The following is a 17,025-nucleotide window of genomic DNA, read 5'->3' as shown; positions in this document are numbered from 1 at the left end:
AAGACATCCTATACTGTCGGAGATTAGGCTGGAAAGGTGGTACCACGTCACCACCTACCAGGATGCCAGCAGAATGTACCAGACAACTGTGGCGATACCATGTGGTGATTTCCTGGGGAGGGATAAAATTAGCGAGTAGTGAGCTTGGCGGCTGTCTGTGGTCTCCGTGAGTAACCAGGCAGGCTTTAAACTATGTCTGGAATCAAGCCAAGGACTAACCAGGCTCATCCGGCCCTGATGTTCTCGGGTGCCTTTCCGCCACTTGACGTAGCTTCTGGCCAGATCACGAGCGTCGCAACACCGCCACACTTTTTCTGTCTCTTGGAGGGGGGAAAAACCACTCAACCTCGAGTCCTTAGCCTCACCCTCCATGATTGAAAAATACCAAACGATGAGCAGTGGACACTCGATTCCCTTCGCGGCGCTCGCGCATACGTTTTTGACACCGATAACTCCTCCGTCGCATTATTGAAAATCACCCAGCAACAATCCGAAACCAATTCACAGACGCGTCTTCTCGTGACCGGTCAAGTTATGTCAGATCCAGCTGTTTCCTTGGGTTCCTACGCTCAGAACATTATCGCAATCACATCGTTCCTGCGGAAGCGTCACAGAGACAATCAGGCCAAAGTCAATTTGCTGGATGAAGCTCGTCGACTTGCGCGAGAGATCCGCCATGCCGTTTCCACTTTCCCGCGAGATCTCAACAAAGAGCTGAAGGATGAGCTGGAGCAGTTGAGCCTGAGCCTATCGGACGTCCGTGAGGCATTCATCAGCGCGAAGAGTCGAAATGATCTACAGGACGCAATCGACAACCTCCGAACTTCCAACGAAAAAATTAGAGAAATTCATCCCGTCCGATGTTCAAGCCCAAGTGCCGAATCTGGGGACCCATCCCAACATTCCTCAACGTCGCCAGCACGGATGAAGTACCTAGCTTCAAAATCTCCTATTAATCATCCAGACACAAAAGAGTCAGAAGACGAGATCAAACCCACACCGACCTATCAGCCAAAAGAGGTCTATGTTGCAGAACTTGGATCTGTAGGATGGACTCCCGCAAAGGCAACCATTGACGCTGACTCTAGCGTCAATCTTATTTCTGAACGGTTTCTTGATTCTCTCGGGGCCACGAGCTCGTGGTCGCACCTCTTCTCTCGACATTGGTCATGGATCACGGCTCCATTCTACAAGCCGAGTCGGAAATCGCAGACCTGGGCCGCACGATCTCTAGTCAAACTCAAGATGGCCTATTCACCGGACTCTCCCCCTCACGTTGTTCCATTCGAAGTCCACTATGGCGTGTCATTCTTCGGCGACCTCCTGCTAGGACAGGATCTCCCCAAAGATGAAAGACTTCAGAGTCCACCGGGGAGCTGGAATACCGCAGGGCAACGTTTACGTTGCCTTCAAGATCCTCAACAAGGCAAGAAGGCCGATATCATTTTCGTGCATTCGGCTCATTGTGACACACAGGGGACGTGGCGCAATAAATCGGATACATTTTGGCCGCGAGATCTGCTAGCGAAAGACGTGGACCGCTGCTCCATTTGGACATACGACTGCGATTTGAGTCGAACGTTGGCCAACTCGGTCGAATCTCTGGAGAATAAGATTGAGGATCTGACCAGTGACCTCTTGGAGCAGATCCGCCAGAAGACCAACAAATATCCAATTCTTTGGATCTGTCATAGTCTCGGAGGACACGTCGTCAAAAATGCGCTGACGAGAACAATGAACACGAGTCCCTTCCAAACCAAAGGAATCATTTTTCTGGGTACGCCACACCGAGTCAACACATCAACAGACATATATGAAGATCTCATTGCAGATTCCTTTGGATTCAACACAATACTAACAGAGGTCCAAAGCCAACGATTCGACAACTCGATAAGGTCCACAGCCTCTGCTTTTGCCTGTTTGATGGACAGGCGTCCGCTTCCGGTGTTGTCTTTATTTGAGACCAAGGCAACCATGACGAAGCGGGGACCGCGAACGATCGCGCCGCAGATCACTAGACTGTATCATCCTCAAGAATCTTGGGGTGTTCTCGAAGGGGACCATTCTTCCATTTGCAAGTTTGAAACAAGAGAAGAAAAGGGCTACAAAAAGATTGTGGCATCGGTTCGCGACCTCCTCGCAGGAGAGCTCTGGACATACGATTGGCATCGAAGTATAGAGCTTCACCTGCAGAGTAGGCCACCGTCTCGGCTGACCACGAGTACATCTCTGTCACTCGACGCCGAGCCCATCGATATCGACAAGATGTACTTGAACTTCAGGCTCAAAATCGATTGGCCATCGGCAAGATGGACATCACCAAAGCCCCAAGATCAGGTCGACGCAACGTGGATTGGGAACGAACCGCTCGTGGTGGAGTGGATGAAAAGAGAAGACGCGAGACCACTTGTGATTCGAGGCAATCTGGGCAGTGGTAAAACGAGAATTGCCGAGTCGATTCAAGAGTGGTTGTATCTCCCACCGCGACGAGCGATGGTCCGACGGGCAAGCGCGAAAATTTGCAATCTATCATATTTCTTCAAGTCGGATCAAAGATCTCAACAAACCCCCAATCACATGCTCCGGTCTTTGATTACTCAAACATTGGATCAAAATGAGGTGCTCATATATCACATCAAAGAGAAACCATTCAAAAATGCTTTGAATCGTTTCGCTCCGCTGCGAGCCTACGCGATTTTACAAGCAACCCTTCGGATGTTATTGGAGAACACATGCTGGAGCTCGATCAATCTCGTGGTGGATGGCCTTGACGAATGCGACCCCAAACACACGAGAGACCTTTTGAACTCTTTGGATATGATCCTCCAAATCGGCAAAGTCAGGGCCCTTTTGACTGTCAGCACTGCGATGACCGGAAATGCTGAAGCATCCATGTCTGTGTTGAATAACTTTATCACCGGGGCCCAATGTTTAGTGTTGGACCTCCCGAAGAGTCCCGCCTGGAACAGGCATCTTGCGGAATACCTCGATGTGCGGCTCCGGGAGATGAATGGGTTTCAACTGGGAACCAGAGACCGAGAGCTGTTACAAGAGACTCTTTTATCTCTCCCCAATCGATCATTTGTGATATTTGACTTGGCTTTACAACACTTGAGAGACTCGTCGCCCCATTGGGAATCCCTCTCAAGCGATCTTTTGAAGTCACGACTCGAGGAATTGAAAGATCGGGCGAAAATTGATGGTCTTCTTCTCGATCTGGCCAATACTGCTGGTCAAAAGGGCCGTTGGATACTGTCATTTCTTGCCTGTGCCTTTGGGCCATTTCGAATCCAAGCGCTTGCAGAGATTCTTGCGCGGACCCCGGAAGTTGAGTGGAAAGGCGCACCAGACAAAAAGGTGATTGAACTTCAGTCCTTGGTGGATAAAGATCTTCGATTGCTTGTCCACGCCGACAGTGACGGTCTCCATCTTGCCGGTCAGCTGGTCCGTCAAGTGATTCATGGCAGAATGGCGTCCTCGGAAGTGCTGGGACCGGACAAGATCAAGTTTTCAAATGACTGGTGCAACTATCGACAATTGCACTTGCTTCTGAGTAAAACTTGTTTGCAGATTCTGCTGGACAGTCTTGAATCCAGAAGCGATCCAGGACCTGAAGAGAGAATGGGTCGGCTCGCCGCCGAAGAGTATGCAAGCAGACACTGGCAGGATCATCTTCGCGAGGCAGGCCATCTGGCCCCCAATATCAACGGTCTTGTGATTTCTTGGATGGAGGCTCCTCGAGAAACACAGCATGAGAATGTGAGACCCCCGGAAAATGACTCGTTCCAGTTACTGCGGCGTCTGACGGAAGAAAACCTGTTTGAAACACTGGGCACGGTTTTTGATGAACAAAGTCCCGATCTGGAACTTCCAAGTCGAGATGACATTGACCAAGTCCTCGACCACTCTACCACGCCGCTCCTCCCGGATACCATACGGGCGCTGCAAAACATCAACAAGCTTGCGGGAAGGACCGAGGAGAAGAAAACCGAAACATTTCTGGCACTGAGAGAGCGCAAGTTAGAAGAATTAGCGAGGCTCTTGGACCCTCTCGACGCTTCCCAAAAATCAAAATACCTCCGCAAAAGCATTGAAATGCAGGATGCGGAACTCGTCCAAACCGTGCTCGACTCATTTGCCAAAGACCGCGAAATCCCCAAAAGGTCCACTGAACTTGCCTATGCCGTTCAATTCAAGTCCGTTGAGATCGTTCGACTCATGTTACAACGAAAAGAACTGTTTGAGCTCGACGCCGCTCTTCTAGGCGCCGTGGACGTGGCCAATTTTTCCATGTGTCAAGAATTGTTGGCGCATGGTGCAAAAGTTACCATGGACAGGGATAAGCCGTCCAAAGCCACGCCACTTCATCTGGCCTCGAGAAGAGGTGAGATCCACCTGGTTGACTTGATGCTCGAATGGGGTGCTCCGGTTAATATCAAAGATAGTCGAGGTTCAAGCCCGTTACACCATGCAGCAAGATCTGGACGTGTCGACATCATAAAGGCCCTCGTTAGAGGATCCGCTTCCCTTATCATGGAAAATAAATCTGGCCAGACAGCACTTTTCTCAGCCTGTACTTTTGGCCAGACAGAGGCTATGAAACTGCTGTGGAGTTTGGGATCGAATATACTTCACAAAGATGCCCTTGGGAGATCCATGCTGCACACAGCAGCAAAACATGGACACAGGGAACTGGTGGATATCCTCGTTGCTGCAGGCATATCCGCCGTGGCCAAAGACAGATATGACAGGACCCCCATTCATGAAGCCTGCAAGAGTGGCTGGGCATCAATTGTCGACAAATTGCTCCAGGCCGGAGCGCCCGTACAAGTGGCGGACAAGTTTGGATGGACCTGCTTACATTACGCTTGTCAATGTCGTGACGTTCCCGAAGGCGTTGTGCAGCTTCTTCTCGACCGAGGGGCAGATGCATCCGCTGCAGACCGAAAGGGCCGCACCCCATTAATGATCGCAGTACAATATTCGACGGTACGGGTATTGAAGATATTTTGGACGCATGATCAGAGCTTGTTTTGGCATACAGATGCAGATGGGTGTACAGTTTCGCAATACCTCCGCAAAACTGGGGGAGATGCGACGACGACGACAGCGGAACTGGAGGAAGAGAAAGAAGAGTTCCTTCGCGCTTACATTCCAGGATCCTATCAGTCAGCAAGAAGAACATTGGGTATTCGAGAAACTTCTCACGACGAAGAATCCGTTGATATTACTGCGGATGAGCCTGCTCGAGGTTGGTCACCACCGACCGAATTGGATACTGACGATATCGATGATGACGCATCTTGGAACGTAGACTAATAATGTAAATATTTGGATTGTTGATATTGTTCCTTGGACAAAAAGTATATACCCTAACGCTTTGGAGAATAAAGAAACCTTTTCATGATCATATACTGTGATTCCTGGGCTTCTTTTCTTTCTTTTCTCCTCCCCGCCTCTCTTTTCTTTGCGAGTAGTACGAGATACCCCGGTACGTTTCTCCGTCTTTCTCCCAGCACCGATGCTCGATGCTCCATATGTACCCTTTGTTGATGGGCTCTAGGGAGATGTACTCGCCTTTTGGGACCGATAGTGCCTCCTGTCCGCAATACAGTCTCAGCACGTCATCAGCGCTGGAGACTCGTTCTGGTAGGCCAACTTTTCCACCTATTCTGATCGTAACATTGGAAAGCCATCCTGAGTCGTCAGATAAATCTGTCAAGACGACGCCGACCCAGTCACACACGATAATTTTCTCCGACACCTCGTTGACCTGGTAGAGACAAATGGGTCTGACGACCACCGTAGGAGAGCCATGAATCAGAAGATTGGCTCTACCGTGGGGATATGAGGTGATTATTTGTTGCGTAAATCCGAGAGTGCATGTTCACGGCCTCCGTGTCAGGCCTGACGCCGGCGATGAGAGCTGCGACCACAATGCGATCTCTCGGCCATGAATTACTTCGCGATTTCAAATTGAACATGAGATCCCTTAAGGAACGATTCTCGGCGTTGGTCTTCTGCAGCCCGCGAATTATTGAGGATGCAATCTCATGGCCGAGGGGTGTGAAGGGGGTGATTAGACAGAATGTCTCTTTCCAAGTCCTTGATCAAGGGTCTCCGGTCGTCATCCGGGTTTTTGAACAAGACTTGGAGGCTTTTCGACGAGACGAGTTCCACTGCAGTCCATCCTCTCGTGAACCACGGGCTGAGGACCAAAATCAGACAGGGAGTGCCATCATCTTTCCAAGGGAACCTCATCAAATACTCGTCGTGTACAACCGTATGCTTGGCCGAACTGAAATTCTGTTGCATGTTGCGAGGCGCTTTGGCACGAAGATTCGGATCTGAGGGAATGGAGATGGCATCCCACCAGACACCCTGACAGTCCAGGGTTTTGGCAATGTCGCAAAAGAAACGAGAAAGACAGCTATTTACCAGACCAGGGCCTTTCCTTCCTGCGCCAGTTCCATCGGACCAGACGTGCGATATGGCAATGTAATCACCAGAGGCCTTGGTCGGTGTGTAAGTCGCCGTTTGTGACTGGGATTGTGAGGACTTGACATGGTAATACCAAACGAGGCGATCGGCTGATTTGTCCATGGTCGTCGGAAATTGGATCGAAGCGCAGGAGTTGAGCTCAGACTCGGGACACTTGTGCCTCTGTACAACTCGGGTGCTAACATAGATCGGAGGTACAATTTCGATGGTCAAACTCGTCCGAGGAGGAGCCGGCGAAGCTCATGACGCCAGGTGGTTGTCGTAAACCAAAGTCCTCTCCGTGTCTGAAAAGGTCCGCCTGCGCTGCATCGATTTTATTAATTATGTCCAGAAGAGCTGGGAGATCCAGATGTCCTCGGGGACCACAGGAAATGATGTTCCAGAGACGATTGTGACAGACTCCCAATATTTTGGCCTTGTTAATGGCTTTCTTGAAATCTTCTTCGGACACAAGCTCTGGGAACCAATGAGTTGAAAAATGTGCAAATTGCAACGACGACTTTCCCTCGCTATCACGGCCGTAGGCGATCTCTACTCTGTAGATCCATTCGATCGTATCATAGATCACTCTATCGGGTAGAACACAAGGATTGATGAAATTCCACTTTCCGCCAAATGTTGGATTCTCCATGCACCGCATAACGGACAATGAGAGGTTGGTTTTCAAGGGAGCGCCTCCCTTGTGATAGTGGATGAGCGAAGTGAGAGAGCAGGAAAACCATTGAACCACCCACTCGAGAAAGGAAGTACACCACGTGGACTGGCCGGGAATGGCTTTTGACACATATCTTTTGTTCAACCGACATTCACGATTGGGGCATGACTTGATTCCGGAGTCTCGGGCACAGTGATACAACCGCTCTAGTGTAGTGAAATAATTGTCGATCAATGTGGCAATGTCTACAACATAAATAGCATCGGTCTCAGAGAGAGAGAGGTCATTGACAACATTGGAAGTATGGTGGGGAAAAAGGCTAGCAGAACAAAGTGGCTCTCACCTTGTCTATCATGCCCTGTCGTTCGTCGAGATTTACACAGACTCCCACATGTTCTGCTGTGCCGGTGGATGGTGAGGATTCGAGAAAGGTGCCTTCCATCAACAGTTTTCTCTTGTTGGTCCATTCTGTCCAAGCCTGATCCATTACAGATGGGTCATAATCATCACGTCCATCGAGAAAGTTTCGAATTTCGGTCGAGTAAGGGGGGTCTCCTTGCCAGGGTGAGGCTGAGGTTTCAGCTGCAGAGTCAGCCTTGCCATCCTGTTGAAATGAATCAACATCGCATTGTATTTTGGCAAGGGCGAGAGGGTGTTTTTATTTTTACCTTTGACACTTTCTTCTTTGATAATGGCCACTTCATTACTGGGCAGCTGTGACACAACCTGGTATTCTGCGCATATTAACGGGTAGGGTCCCACCGGACAGGAGTCAAATTAGCATCTCAAACCAAGCAAAATCTGATGCCGCTTTAAAGTCACCTACCCATGATTTGCCTTCCGCACACACTCACTTTTACTTTGTAAGGATCTCGGATTGGTATCACTGATCGATGGATGCCCTTCCATCAGTTTCTAACCCCCTTTCACTCTCCCTCCGAACCCCCCTTGAGAGCGCTGGCTACGAGCATGCCGACTTCCTCCTTCCTCCCACGTGCAAAAAAGGAAGAAAGGCGAATCAAGTCCATCCATCTTTTCTGTTTTGATTGAATCGACGTACTCCTCAAAACAAGGGGTTCCTAACGGCATATTTCTCGGATCTACAAGACAGTGGGACCGACTCGGTCGGAATACCCAGAAGTGGCATTTTGATTGGCGTTGAAAAGGAATGCTTGCAAAAGGAAATCGCGTGCGATATCGATGTTCGTGGATGATGGATTCATACGGGACGCAGTCGTGGGTCCCCTGAGTTTATCGTAACTATTCGCGGTCTCACAATCTACTGGTTACCTAGGTGCTAGGCTCAGAGGCCCTCCGGGCCCACTCTCGGGTTCCTTGGCTGCAAAGTTGCGAGGGATATCACCCAATTTTATGCCGATTCGGGTATACGACAGCGAGCGGGGTATAGCGAGCAGTCACCAGATTATCCACCGGGTACCGTACGGACTACCGAATTCCCACTGTTTCGAGCTCTGCCGTGAGAATACTCAGGCCACTTGAAACAAAATTTGATGCAAGGGCCGGAGAAGAGCGGGATTCGGCTCGTTCTATTCGAGGGTTCTTCTACCTTGGGGAGAGATGTGTTCGTCTGCCGTCTACACCAATGGCATTGCAGGTAATGTCTAAATCTTTCTCTTTTTAGTTGGAGCTAAGAGATTCTACTAACTTTGCAACTGTCCAAACCTGGTCGCTGTAAGTGATGGTTTTTCTTCAAATTACGCGATCTATACAAAGAGATGCCACTCGGTGCCACTTGCTTCATCGGGAGAGGTGGGGAGGGGCAGGTGGTACATGCCGTCCATCATGCCATCTCCAGTAAGATGACGAAGATGACAATCCCTGAACGCCCTAGACGCTGATATTTTGAGGGGCTCCTCGGTTTACTAATAAGCTTCCCATCATTGAATGTTTGAGCGGCTTGAGGGGCACATTTAAGAAGCGCGGGGGAATCCTCTCCTGACCTGTTCTGCTCTTTGTTCTTCTCCTCCATACCTCTACTACATCCTCCATCTTCGATAACAGACTGAGACGAAACCACGAAAACCACGAAACCATGGGCGAGTGTCCTATCAAGAACGCCAACATCGGCGGTGGTGGCACCCGGAACCGCGACTGGTGGCCCAATGAGTTGAGACTCAACATCCTGCGCCAGCACACCTCGGTCACCAACCCGATGAGCAAAGACTTTGACTATGCGTCGGCCTTCAAGAGTTTGGACTATGATGGGCTGAAGAAGGATCTGCATGCCCTGATGACGGATTCACAGGAGTGGTGGCCCGCCGACTTTGGTCACTACGGCGGTCTCTTCATCCGCATGGCCTGGCACAGCGCTGGCACTTACCGCGTCTCCGACGGCCGTGGCGGAGGTGGACAGGGCCAACAACGCTTCGCACCGCTCAACAGCTGGCCCGACAACGTCAGTCTCGACAAGGCACGCCGCTTGCTCTGGCCCATCAAACAGAAATACGGCAACAAGATTTCCTGGGCGGATCTGTTGCTCCTCACGGGCAACGTGGCACTCGAATCCATGGGCGTCAAAACCTTTGGCTTTGCTGGTGGCCGCCCGGATACCTGGGAGGCTGAGGAGGCTGTCTACTGGGGGGCCGAGACGACGTGGTTGGGCAATGACGCTCGCTATTCGGACGGCAAAGCAGGCCTGGCGGAGCATGGCGTGGTGGTTTCTGAAGAACATAAGAAAAATTACAAAGACATCCATTCGCGTAACTTGGAAGAGCCGCTGGCAGCCTCCCACATGGGCTTGATCTATGTGAACCCCGAAGGCCCCGACGGCATCCCCGATCCCATCGCTGCAGGCAGAGACATCCGCACGACCTTTGGCCGCATGGCCATGAACGATGAGGAAACTGTTGCCCTGATTGCCGGGGGTCACAGCTTCGGTAAGACGCACGGCGCAGCTCCTGATAGTAACGTCGGCCCCGAACCAGAAGCGGCAGGCCTCGAGCAACAGGGCTTGGGCTGGGGCAACAAATACGGTTCCGGAAAGGGTCCCGACACCATTACTAGCGGCCTGGAGGTGATCTGGACGAAGACTCCCACCAAGTGGAGCAACAACTTTCTGGAGTACCTGTTCAAGTTTGAGTGGGAGCTGACGAAGAGTCCGGCTGGTGCAAATCAGTGGGTGGCGAAGAATGCTGATGCCATCATCCCCGATGCTTACGATCCTAACAAAAAGCACCTGCCGCGAATGCTGACGACCGACCTGGCGCTGCGCTACGATCCCGTGTATGAGAAGATCTCGCGTCGCTTCCTCGAGCATCCAGATCAGCTTCACGACGCATTCGCCCGTGCCTGGTTCAAGCTGTTGCACCGTGACATGGGACCGCGAACTCGCTGGCTCGGACCGGAAATCCCGGCCGAGGAGCTGCTCTGGGAGGATTTCATTCCGGCGGTCAATCACCCTCTGATCGATGACAAGGACATTGCTGCTCTGAAGAAAGAGATTCTGGCCACCGGGGTGGACCCCACCAAATTCATCTCCACCGCCTGGGCATCGGCTTCCACTTTCCGCGGTAGTGACAAGCGTGGTGGCGCCAATGGGGCCCGCATCCGCCTTGCCCCCCAGAAGGACTGGAGGGTGAACGACCCAGCACAGCTGAGCCAAGTGCTGAGCACATTGGAAGGCGTACAGAAGAAATTCAACGCTTCCGCGACTGGCGGCAAGAAGGTGTCGCTGGCCGACCTCATCGTGCTGGCAGGATGCGCCGCCGTCGAGAGGGCGGCAGGTGTTCCGGTGCCCTTCACCCCCGGCCGCATGGATGCCTCGCAGGAGCAAACCGACATTCAGTCTTTCGACTATTTGGAGCCATTGGCTGATGGATTCCGCAACTACGGCAAATCGACATCCCGTGTCAAAACTGAACACTTTCTCGTCGACAAGGCGCATCTGCTGACGCTTACCACTCCAGAAATGACGGTGCTGGTGGGCGGCATGCGTGCCCTGAACGCCAACTGGGATGGATCCTCTCATGGTATCTTGACCAAGCGTCCCGGTCAACTGACCAATGACTTTTTCGTCAATTTGCTCGACATGAACACGGCTTGGAAGCCCGCTAGCCCCGACAATGAGCTCTACGAGGGCGTCGACCGCAAGACGCTCCAGAAGAAATGGACCGCCACCCGCAACGATCTGATCTTTGGCGCTCACGCCGAGTTGCGTGCTGTTGCCGAGGTGTATGCCCAATTGGATGGACAGGAGAAGTTTGTCAAGGACTTTGTGACTGCTTGGGATAAGGTGATGAACTTGGACCGATTTGATTTGACCTCTTCTGCGAGCGCTGGTAAGGCCAGGCTTTGAGCATTGAGCTTCTCGACGTGGCGAGAGGATCTATATAACACCCGGTACGGAGTATTCTCCTGTAGGTGGCAGTTGATAGTTACCAATGATCGGGGATTTCGTTTGAAAACATTATATATATCACTTACCTAGATGCCTTCTTAAAATTGATTTGGGAACTCTTCGGCCTCTTCATCCTCGAGATTCTATTGACCGGAGGGTCAGGAATATGTGAGTGAGACTTGGAAGTAGTCCCACTTGATGAAAAAGACGCAGCCAATCAATCCAGTAAAGACACCTGACGAGTGTTCCTGCCGAGCGGAAAGATCTCGCTGCAATCAGAAGGAGTGGAACATGAGAGTTACAACCATCTTCAAAGTTCCGTGGAGCTGGAAAGCGCGGATTTCTGCTTAGGCCCTTTTCAATATACGGTTGGAACATGTTGATGCCTTGGGAGATAGGATTTCGCATTTGAACCCCTCTGGACGGATTTTGAACTCCGTTCTAGATGTACAACACCATCAATGCCACGCTCCATGCCATGCGTTCATACCCATGCCCACGATATACACCTAGGTATACATATAACACAACTAAGTTCGTTCGTTTAAAAACCAATGCCCAGGCCATTCATGCTGCCGTCTTAGCCTTCGTTCTTATTTCTTCCCGGCCTTTTTCGGTGTTGGACCTTGACTTGGTGCCTCCTTTGGCGATGGGCTCTGTTCAGTATTTTCTCGACCAAACGAACTAATCAAATCCAACAAATTGACATCGTCTTCTTCAAAATTGTTCTGTTCATCTTCAAATATTGGCTCTTTAGTCGGGGCTCTGGTCTCTCCTGGTATCGCAATCCCAGCCTGTGGCGGAGCAGGTGCAGCAGTGCTAACAGTATCGACGCTCGGGCTCGGACTCTTGACGGCGACTGTCTCCTTTTTGCTATCGAAGCCCGTTCCAAACCGCGCACGAAACCCAGCTAGTCTGCCCGATTCGTCATCTTCGACACTAAGCAATTCCTTCGAGGTTGGGTTCCAGAGAGCCGAGTTTCGTGTGTCGCGCGTGGATCTGTACACGGGGATTGGTGATGTAGTGCGTATAGTGAAAGCGCTTCCGTCAGAGAGGGTTACGAGTTGAGTGAATGTGTAGGGTCGTTTCGGGCGTTTGAGGAGACGGGCATGCCGGCACGATTGGCAGATATATGTTACGATGGTGGGGGTGGCCGTTGAGGTGGGAAAGGGCAAAGGTAAGCTGGGTAGGTGATTCGGTCGAAGAGAAGGGCGGAGGGCGGAGGCCATGATGAGATGAGTCGAAGTTGAATTGGATAGTATTACAGCGCGTCAGAAGAATCTCGGAGTGAGCATGAGTCCGCCTCTGTGGTGTTTGGATGGTGTTAGTACAAGCAACAATCCTGCGTTGAAAAAAAAAGTTCCAGGCTCAATATGAGTAGAGCAAGGCGCCAAGAAATCTAGATCAGATTCGGACAAGCGCGATGCCGCCTTAAAGGTGCGCCCCAGCCTTACGCGTTCTCGTACATCCTTCATGCTGCGAGGCGGCCCTCGAACCCTAGCTCGATATGTTATGCAGATCCAGTTCATGAGAAATGTTCCTTTCCTGCCAGGTTGCTAAGATTTATACACGTTTAGTTTACCCCTTTTCTTCTCCTATTCCTACCCCTATATCCCAAAAAGGGGCGCTAGCTACTTGTTCAACCCTACAACACCATCTTCCGTCAACCTAACCGAGTAAAGATGGTCCACAGTATCGTAAAGGGTGCCTCACTGAATCAACAGTTATTCCCAAATCACTCTCGGGCTACCTGGCACAAATTTTGTCTCTGGCCATATTTTTGAAGGTGTGGGTCATTCAGGAAATAGTCCTGGTGTCATGGGGCGCCAAGACCCCATGCCAAGAACATGTATATAGCATGTGTTACGCAGGATACCCCTATTCGAGTTCCGAGCGTGGAAGTCGATGTCGCTCCTGCACCTATATAGATAGATAGGTACCCTTTTGACGTCTTTACAACTCGCTGACGAGCCTGCCCCTGACACCTGGACGGGACGTTCTTCTCGTTTGCGGAGACCGAAAATGCTCGTGGGAGAGTTTTACCACAATCGTCTCCAGCATTGTGAAATCTTCCGCCCACGATAAGGATGAAGCAAGAAGAATGATGGGCTGAGTTCTTCACCCAGATCTCGCGGCATTTTGGATGGCCAATCCAAAGGATGGTTGACGCTTGGACACAGTTTGAAGATAATCAGAAATATATGCAGGGAGATTTGGCGCTCATGTTTGAATTTATGCAATGTACCGATGAACTCAATCGATTCTCTGGGTATCCAGGGGGCTCTTCGGAGATGGCTTTCCAATACTTTTCAACGTGCGTCCGATCCAACGAGGTTGCCATCACCGCTGAGCCCGCCACTGAAATCATTCCTTGATATGTTCCCTCCTTTGTTCGAACAGCGGAAAGATCTAAAGAACCTCTGCCCAATAGATGCGGACGACTTTTCCATCTTGAGAATACCGAAAAAAGAACCCCAAATATTGATATGTCACGAGGAACACATCTATAGTGGCGTATGTGCTTTACTTGATGCCACATGGTATTCTCCAGAGAAGAATACAGTTATTGTCCCAGCGAACGAAGGGGAGAACGGCCTCAGATGTTGCTGTGGCTCAGAATATTTCCTGGCTACGACAAAATTGAATGGGTGCTTCCATCCCGCCAACCATGCCAAAATGACAAATCGCATCTTTGCTGTTGCGACAAGAAAGATGAATTTTGCCCACCAGAAATCCGTGAGATCCAAATGTGAGGTGCAAGACTGCTGTCACAAACCGGGTTCTGACAAGTATATAGGCTAAGAGGTCCAAGTTTCTGTCATGAAATGACAGGATTCTTAGTCTTTTTGGGGCGATCCCCCAGGGACTGTGGACCTCTTCCTGACAACTGCGAAGTACAGCCAATGCTTTCGGGAGTCGGATCCATAAGCTTCAATCTCAAGCTTTGTTGTTGGGTAAATAGAATTACTTCTGATAATGAACCTGCGCGGCCCTACTCAGAGACGATTGTCAAAATTTGTCACTTGGATGTTTTCCTTTTTTTGGCTCTACGCAAGCACAATCAAAGTTAGTATGTCTATTGTTCAAGCACTGAGAGTGGCGGTGACATTGTACTGGCCCCCGTACTGTTCGACTATCCAAGAGCAGAAAGTCTCCCATTTCTCATGCCATTCCTTCAACTTCTTGGCCTTGATCCCGCCTCCGTCAACGCCTAGGTCTATGTCCCGAACCCAATCTTCCTGGCTTTGATCCTCAAATTGGGACCATCGAACACTGTTCTGTGCCAGAGCGCCCAGGCCCCCTAAACCTAAGTTGTCGAAGCCCTGGATGGCCTGGTAGAAGTCGAAGCTCAAACCGGGTGCGTCCTGGCCGAGGATGGAAGGATCATCGTTGCTGATGGCAGTCGGCACGCCGTGAGCGATCATCGCAGGAAGTGGATGATGCAAGACATCAGTTGCCAGGCGCAGCACCTCGCTTGAGATTGGGCACACTTCCACCATCACGCGCTGATCCTGCACCAGTCGCATGAGTTTGGGATGCTTATACAGCGAAAATCCATGGCCGATGCGGCGACTGTTGAAGAGCACCGCGTCAAATAAATTATTATCCGTTGAATTACCGTCACCCAAGGTTTCGCCCGCGTGGAAGAAAAACGGCATTGAGATGTTGAGGCTTGCCGTTTGTTCTTGAAACCAGATCAACTCCGGGGCGATATCGACCAGTGGACGGCCGAGATCCTCTTGTGCGACCAAATCATAGCCACTAAAGAGTTCGGGGAATGTTACCTTCCTTTGCATAGCAGCTTTCATGGCATCGATGATCACTGTCCGATTCCAGGACCTGATGTCCGACCAAATCACTCGGACCCCCCAGAACTCCTTACCTTTTTCGGTAGCTTTGAACTTATCGACTTCTTCAAGGAAGACACGCCACCAGAAATCCAGGTCTGGGTCAACGTCTTCTTCGCCCTCCGGGATGAGTGATGGGCTGGAACCACCACTGCGAAGCTCAACCCAAGTGATGCCATCGTCGACGAGTCCCTCGAATAAAGCCCGAAGATAAGTTCGTAAAACCGGCTCGTAATTCATTGCGGCGCCAGCAGGTCCAAAACAGCTCTGAAACTTTCTCCATATGGCGTCGACTCCCAGGTCATGGCGTGTTGCTTCGTCATACGTGATTGTTGACTTCGATTTCAGGAAATCAATAAAGGCTCCTCGGCCTCCAGGAAAACTGGCTGCTGCAGCGCTGATGGGAATCTCGGTATTTGGCACGTAGCTGGCTTCGTGAATGGAGGGCGAAACAGTCTCAATCGTCGTATTGATGTGCGTGAACGTGATGGTGGCGTTCCTCTGCGCGACCTCCGAATCAATTGGCTGAGAAGACGATATGACGATACCCTCGGTGTTCAGCAGGGCGTTGTAGACAATGTCGAAAGGGACAATGGCGCTAGAATGCACATGGAGCAATGAACCTTTCGGCATGCGCTGGACAATCTCCCACAATTTGGTTTCTAGGATGAATGGTCTGGCTTTCTGAAACTGCATACCTGCAAATCGTTCCGAATCCTCTCTTCCAACGGGACCGGGCCTCCGCCAGAAATAGTCGATTTCTTCTTGTCTGATCGCTGCAACGATGTTCTCGGCTTGGCGGGCTATTGGAGAGAGAGATTCTCGAAATTCGCGATCTATATAGCTGTCAATACGAATCATTTTCCATCAGGTTTGACGTACCTTGTCGTAGTTGCTTTTCAGTCATAATCAACTCTGATCTGGCATGAAGATGTAATTGGACCGTGGTGTCATCATCCAAGGGTACGCCTCTATCGTCTCTGGCTGTAGCGGCGATACTCCAGACGAGCGTGAGGAGAAACGTCCATCGCAGCACGCTCGATTGCATTTTGGCCTCCTATTGTACGGATTTGGTTGCCTAGAGGTGCCAGACTCCTCTGTGACAGTCGGAAAACGACGATATCTCCTCGTGGCGGTGTATTTATATGGATGTATGTGGTCCATGTTTGCGGGCACTATGAAGCCGCTGTGGAGATCTTAGATGGAAGCTTACCTGCTGCCGTGTTTCCTCTTGGCGGTGGCCCTCCAGCTATTTTGCGATCGATCGTTGATCCAAATTCATCCAGCGAATGCCGTGTCTGGAAAACAATAGCGAGGATGTTCCTGGCCTTATGCCAAGGATGGCCGCTGACATGCATATCAAGGGATGGACATATCCGCAGGGACCAGCATATGGCCCCCAAACCTCCAATATTGTAATATCGAGATTTGCTCGCGACCCCCAAAGAGTGATCCTCAAATATTCTCACTGGGCCACTCGAGCTGTTTGGCAACTTTTCTTATCGTAATTCAGATATTCGGAAGGTGCCTAACTTCCGAATATGCATTTGTAATACGGCTAGCAGTAATGACTGATCCTTGCCTGATTCAAAGTTGCTCTTGCTATTCCAGAATTCAATGGGTGTGTGATCCTGTCTCATGCAAGAGGTATTACGGGCAGCCGT

General features: G+C 50.7%; 5 protein-coding genes across 5 annotated transcripts; 2 read left to right on the top strand and 3 right to left on the bottom strand.

The window, feature by feature from the left end:
- Positions 1 to 534: 534 nt before the first annotated feature.
- Positions 535 to 5,319, top strand: Z518_09221 (uncharacterized protein; the record flags this gene model as incomplete). The annotated part of the gene is made up of 1 exon (XM_013413177.1): positions 535 to 5,319. The coding sequence occupies one exon, from the start codon at positions 535 to 537 to the stop codon at positions 5,317 to 5,319; it is 4,785 nt and encodes a 1,594-aa protein (XP_013268631.1).
- A 732-nt stretch (positions 5,320 to 6,051) lies between these two features.
- Z518_09220 (uncharacterized protein) lies at positions 6,052 to 7,643 on the bottom strand (the record flags this gene model as incomplete). Its single annotated transcript, XM_013413176.1, has 3 exons — positions 6,052 to 6,679; positions 6,717 to 7,423; positions 7,500 to 7,643. The coding sequence occupies 3 exons, from the start codon at positions 7,641 to 7,643 to the stop codon at positions 6,052 to 6,054; spliced, it is 1,479 nt and encodes a 492-aa protein (XP_013268630.1).
- Positions 7,644 to 9,209: 1,566 nt separating this feature from the next.
- Z518_09219 (catalase-peroxidase) lies at positions 9,210 to 11,471 on the top strand (the record flags this gene model as incomplete). The annotated part of the gene is made up of 1 exon (XM_013413175.1): positions 9,210 to 11,471. One exon carries the CDS (start codon positions 9,210 to 9,212, stop codon positions 11,469 to 11,471), a length of 2,262 nt encoding a protein of 753 aa, XP_013268629.1.
- A 635-nt stretch (positions 11,472 to 12,106) lies between these two features.
- Positions 12,107 to 12,742, bottom strand: Z518_09218 (uncharacterized protein; the record flags this gene model as incomplete). Its single annotated transcript, XM_013413174.1, has 1 exon — positions 12,107 to 12,742. The coding sequence occupies one exon, from the start codon at positions 12,740 to 12,742 to the stop codon at positions 12,107 to 12,109; it is 636 nt and encodes a 211-aa protein (XP_013268628.1).
- Positions 12,743 to 14,596: 1,854 nt separating this feature from the next.
- On the bottom strand, positions 14,597 to 16,409 carry Z518_09217 (uncharacterized protein; the record flags this gene model as incomplete). Its single annotated transcript, XM_013413173.1, has 2 exons — positions 14,597 to 16,197; positions 16,244 to 16,409. The coding sequence occupies 2 exons, from the start codon at positions 16,407 to 16,409 to the stop codon at positions 14,597 to 14,599; spliced, it is 1,767 nt and encodes a 588-aa protein (XP_013268627.1).
- Positions 16,410 to 17,025: the final 616 nt, after the last annotated feature.

The sequence above is a fragment of the Rhinocladiella mackenziei genome, assembly GCF_000835555.1.
Source record: "Rhinocladiella mackenziei CBS 650.93 unplaced genomic scaffold supercont1.7, whole genome shotgun sequence".
Lineage (NCBI taxonomy): Eukaryota > Fungi > Ascomycota > Eurotiomycetes > Chaetothyriales > Herpotrichiellaceae > Rhinocladiella > Rhinocladiella mackenziei.
Note: the sequence above shows the minus strand (reverse complement) of the source record. Positions and strands in the feature narration are given on the sequence as shown.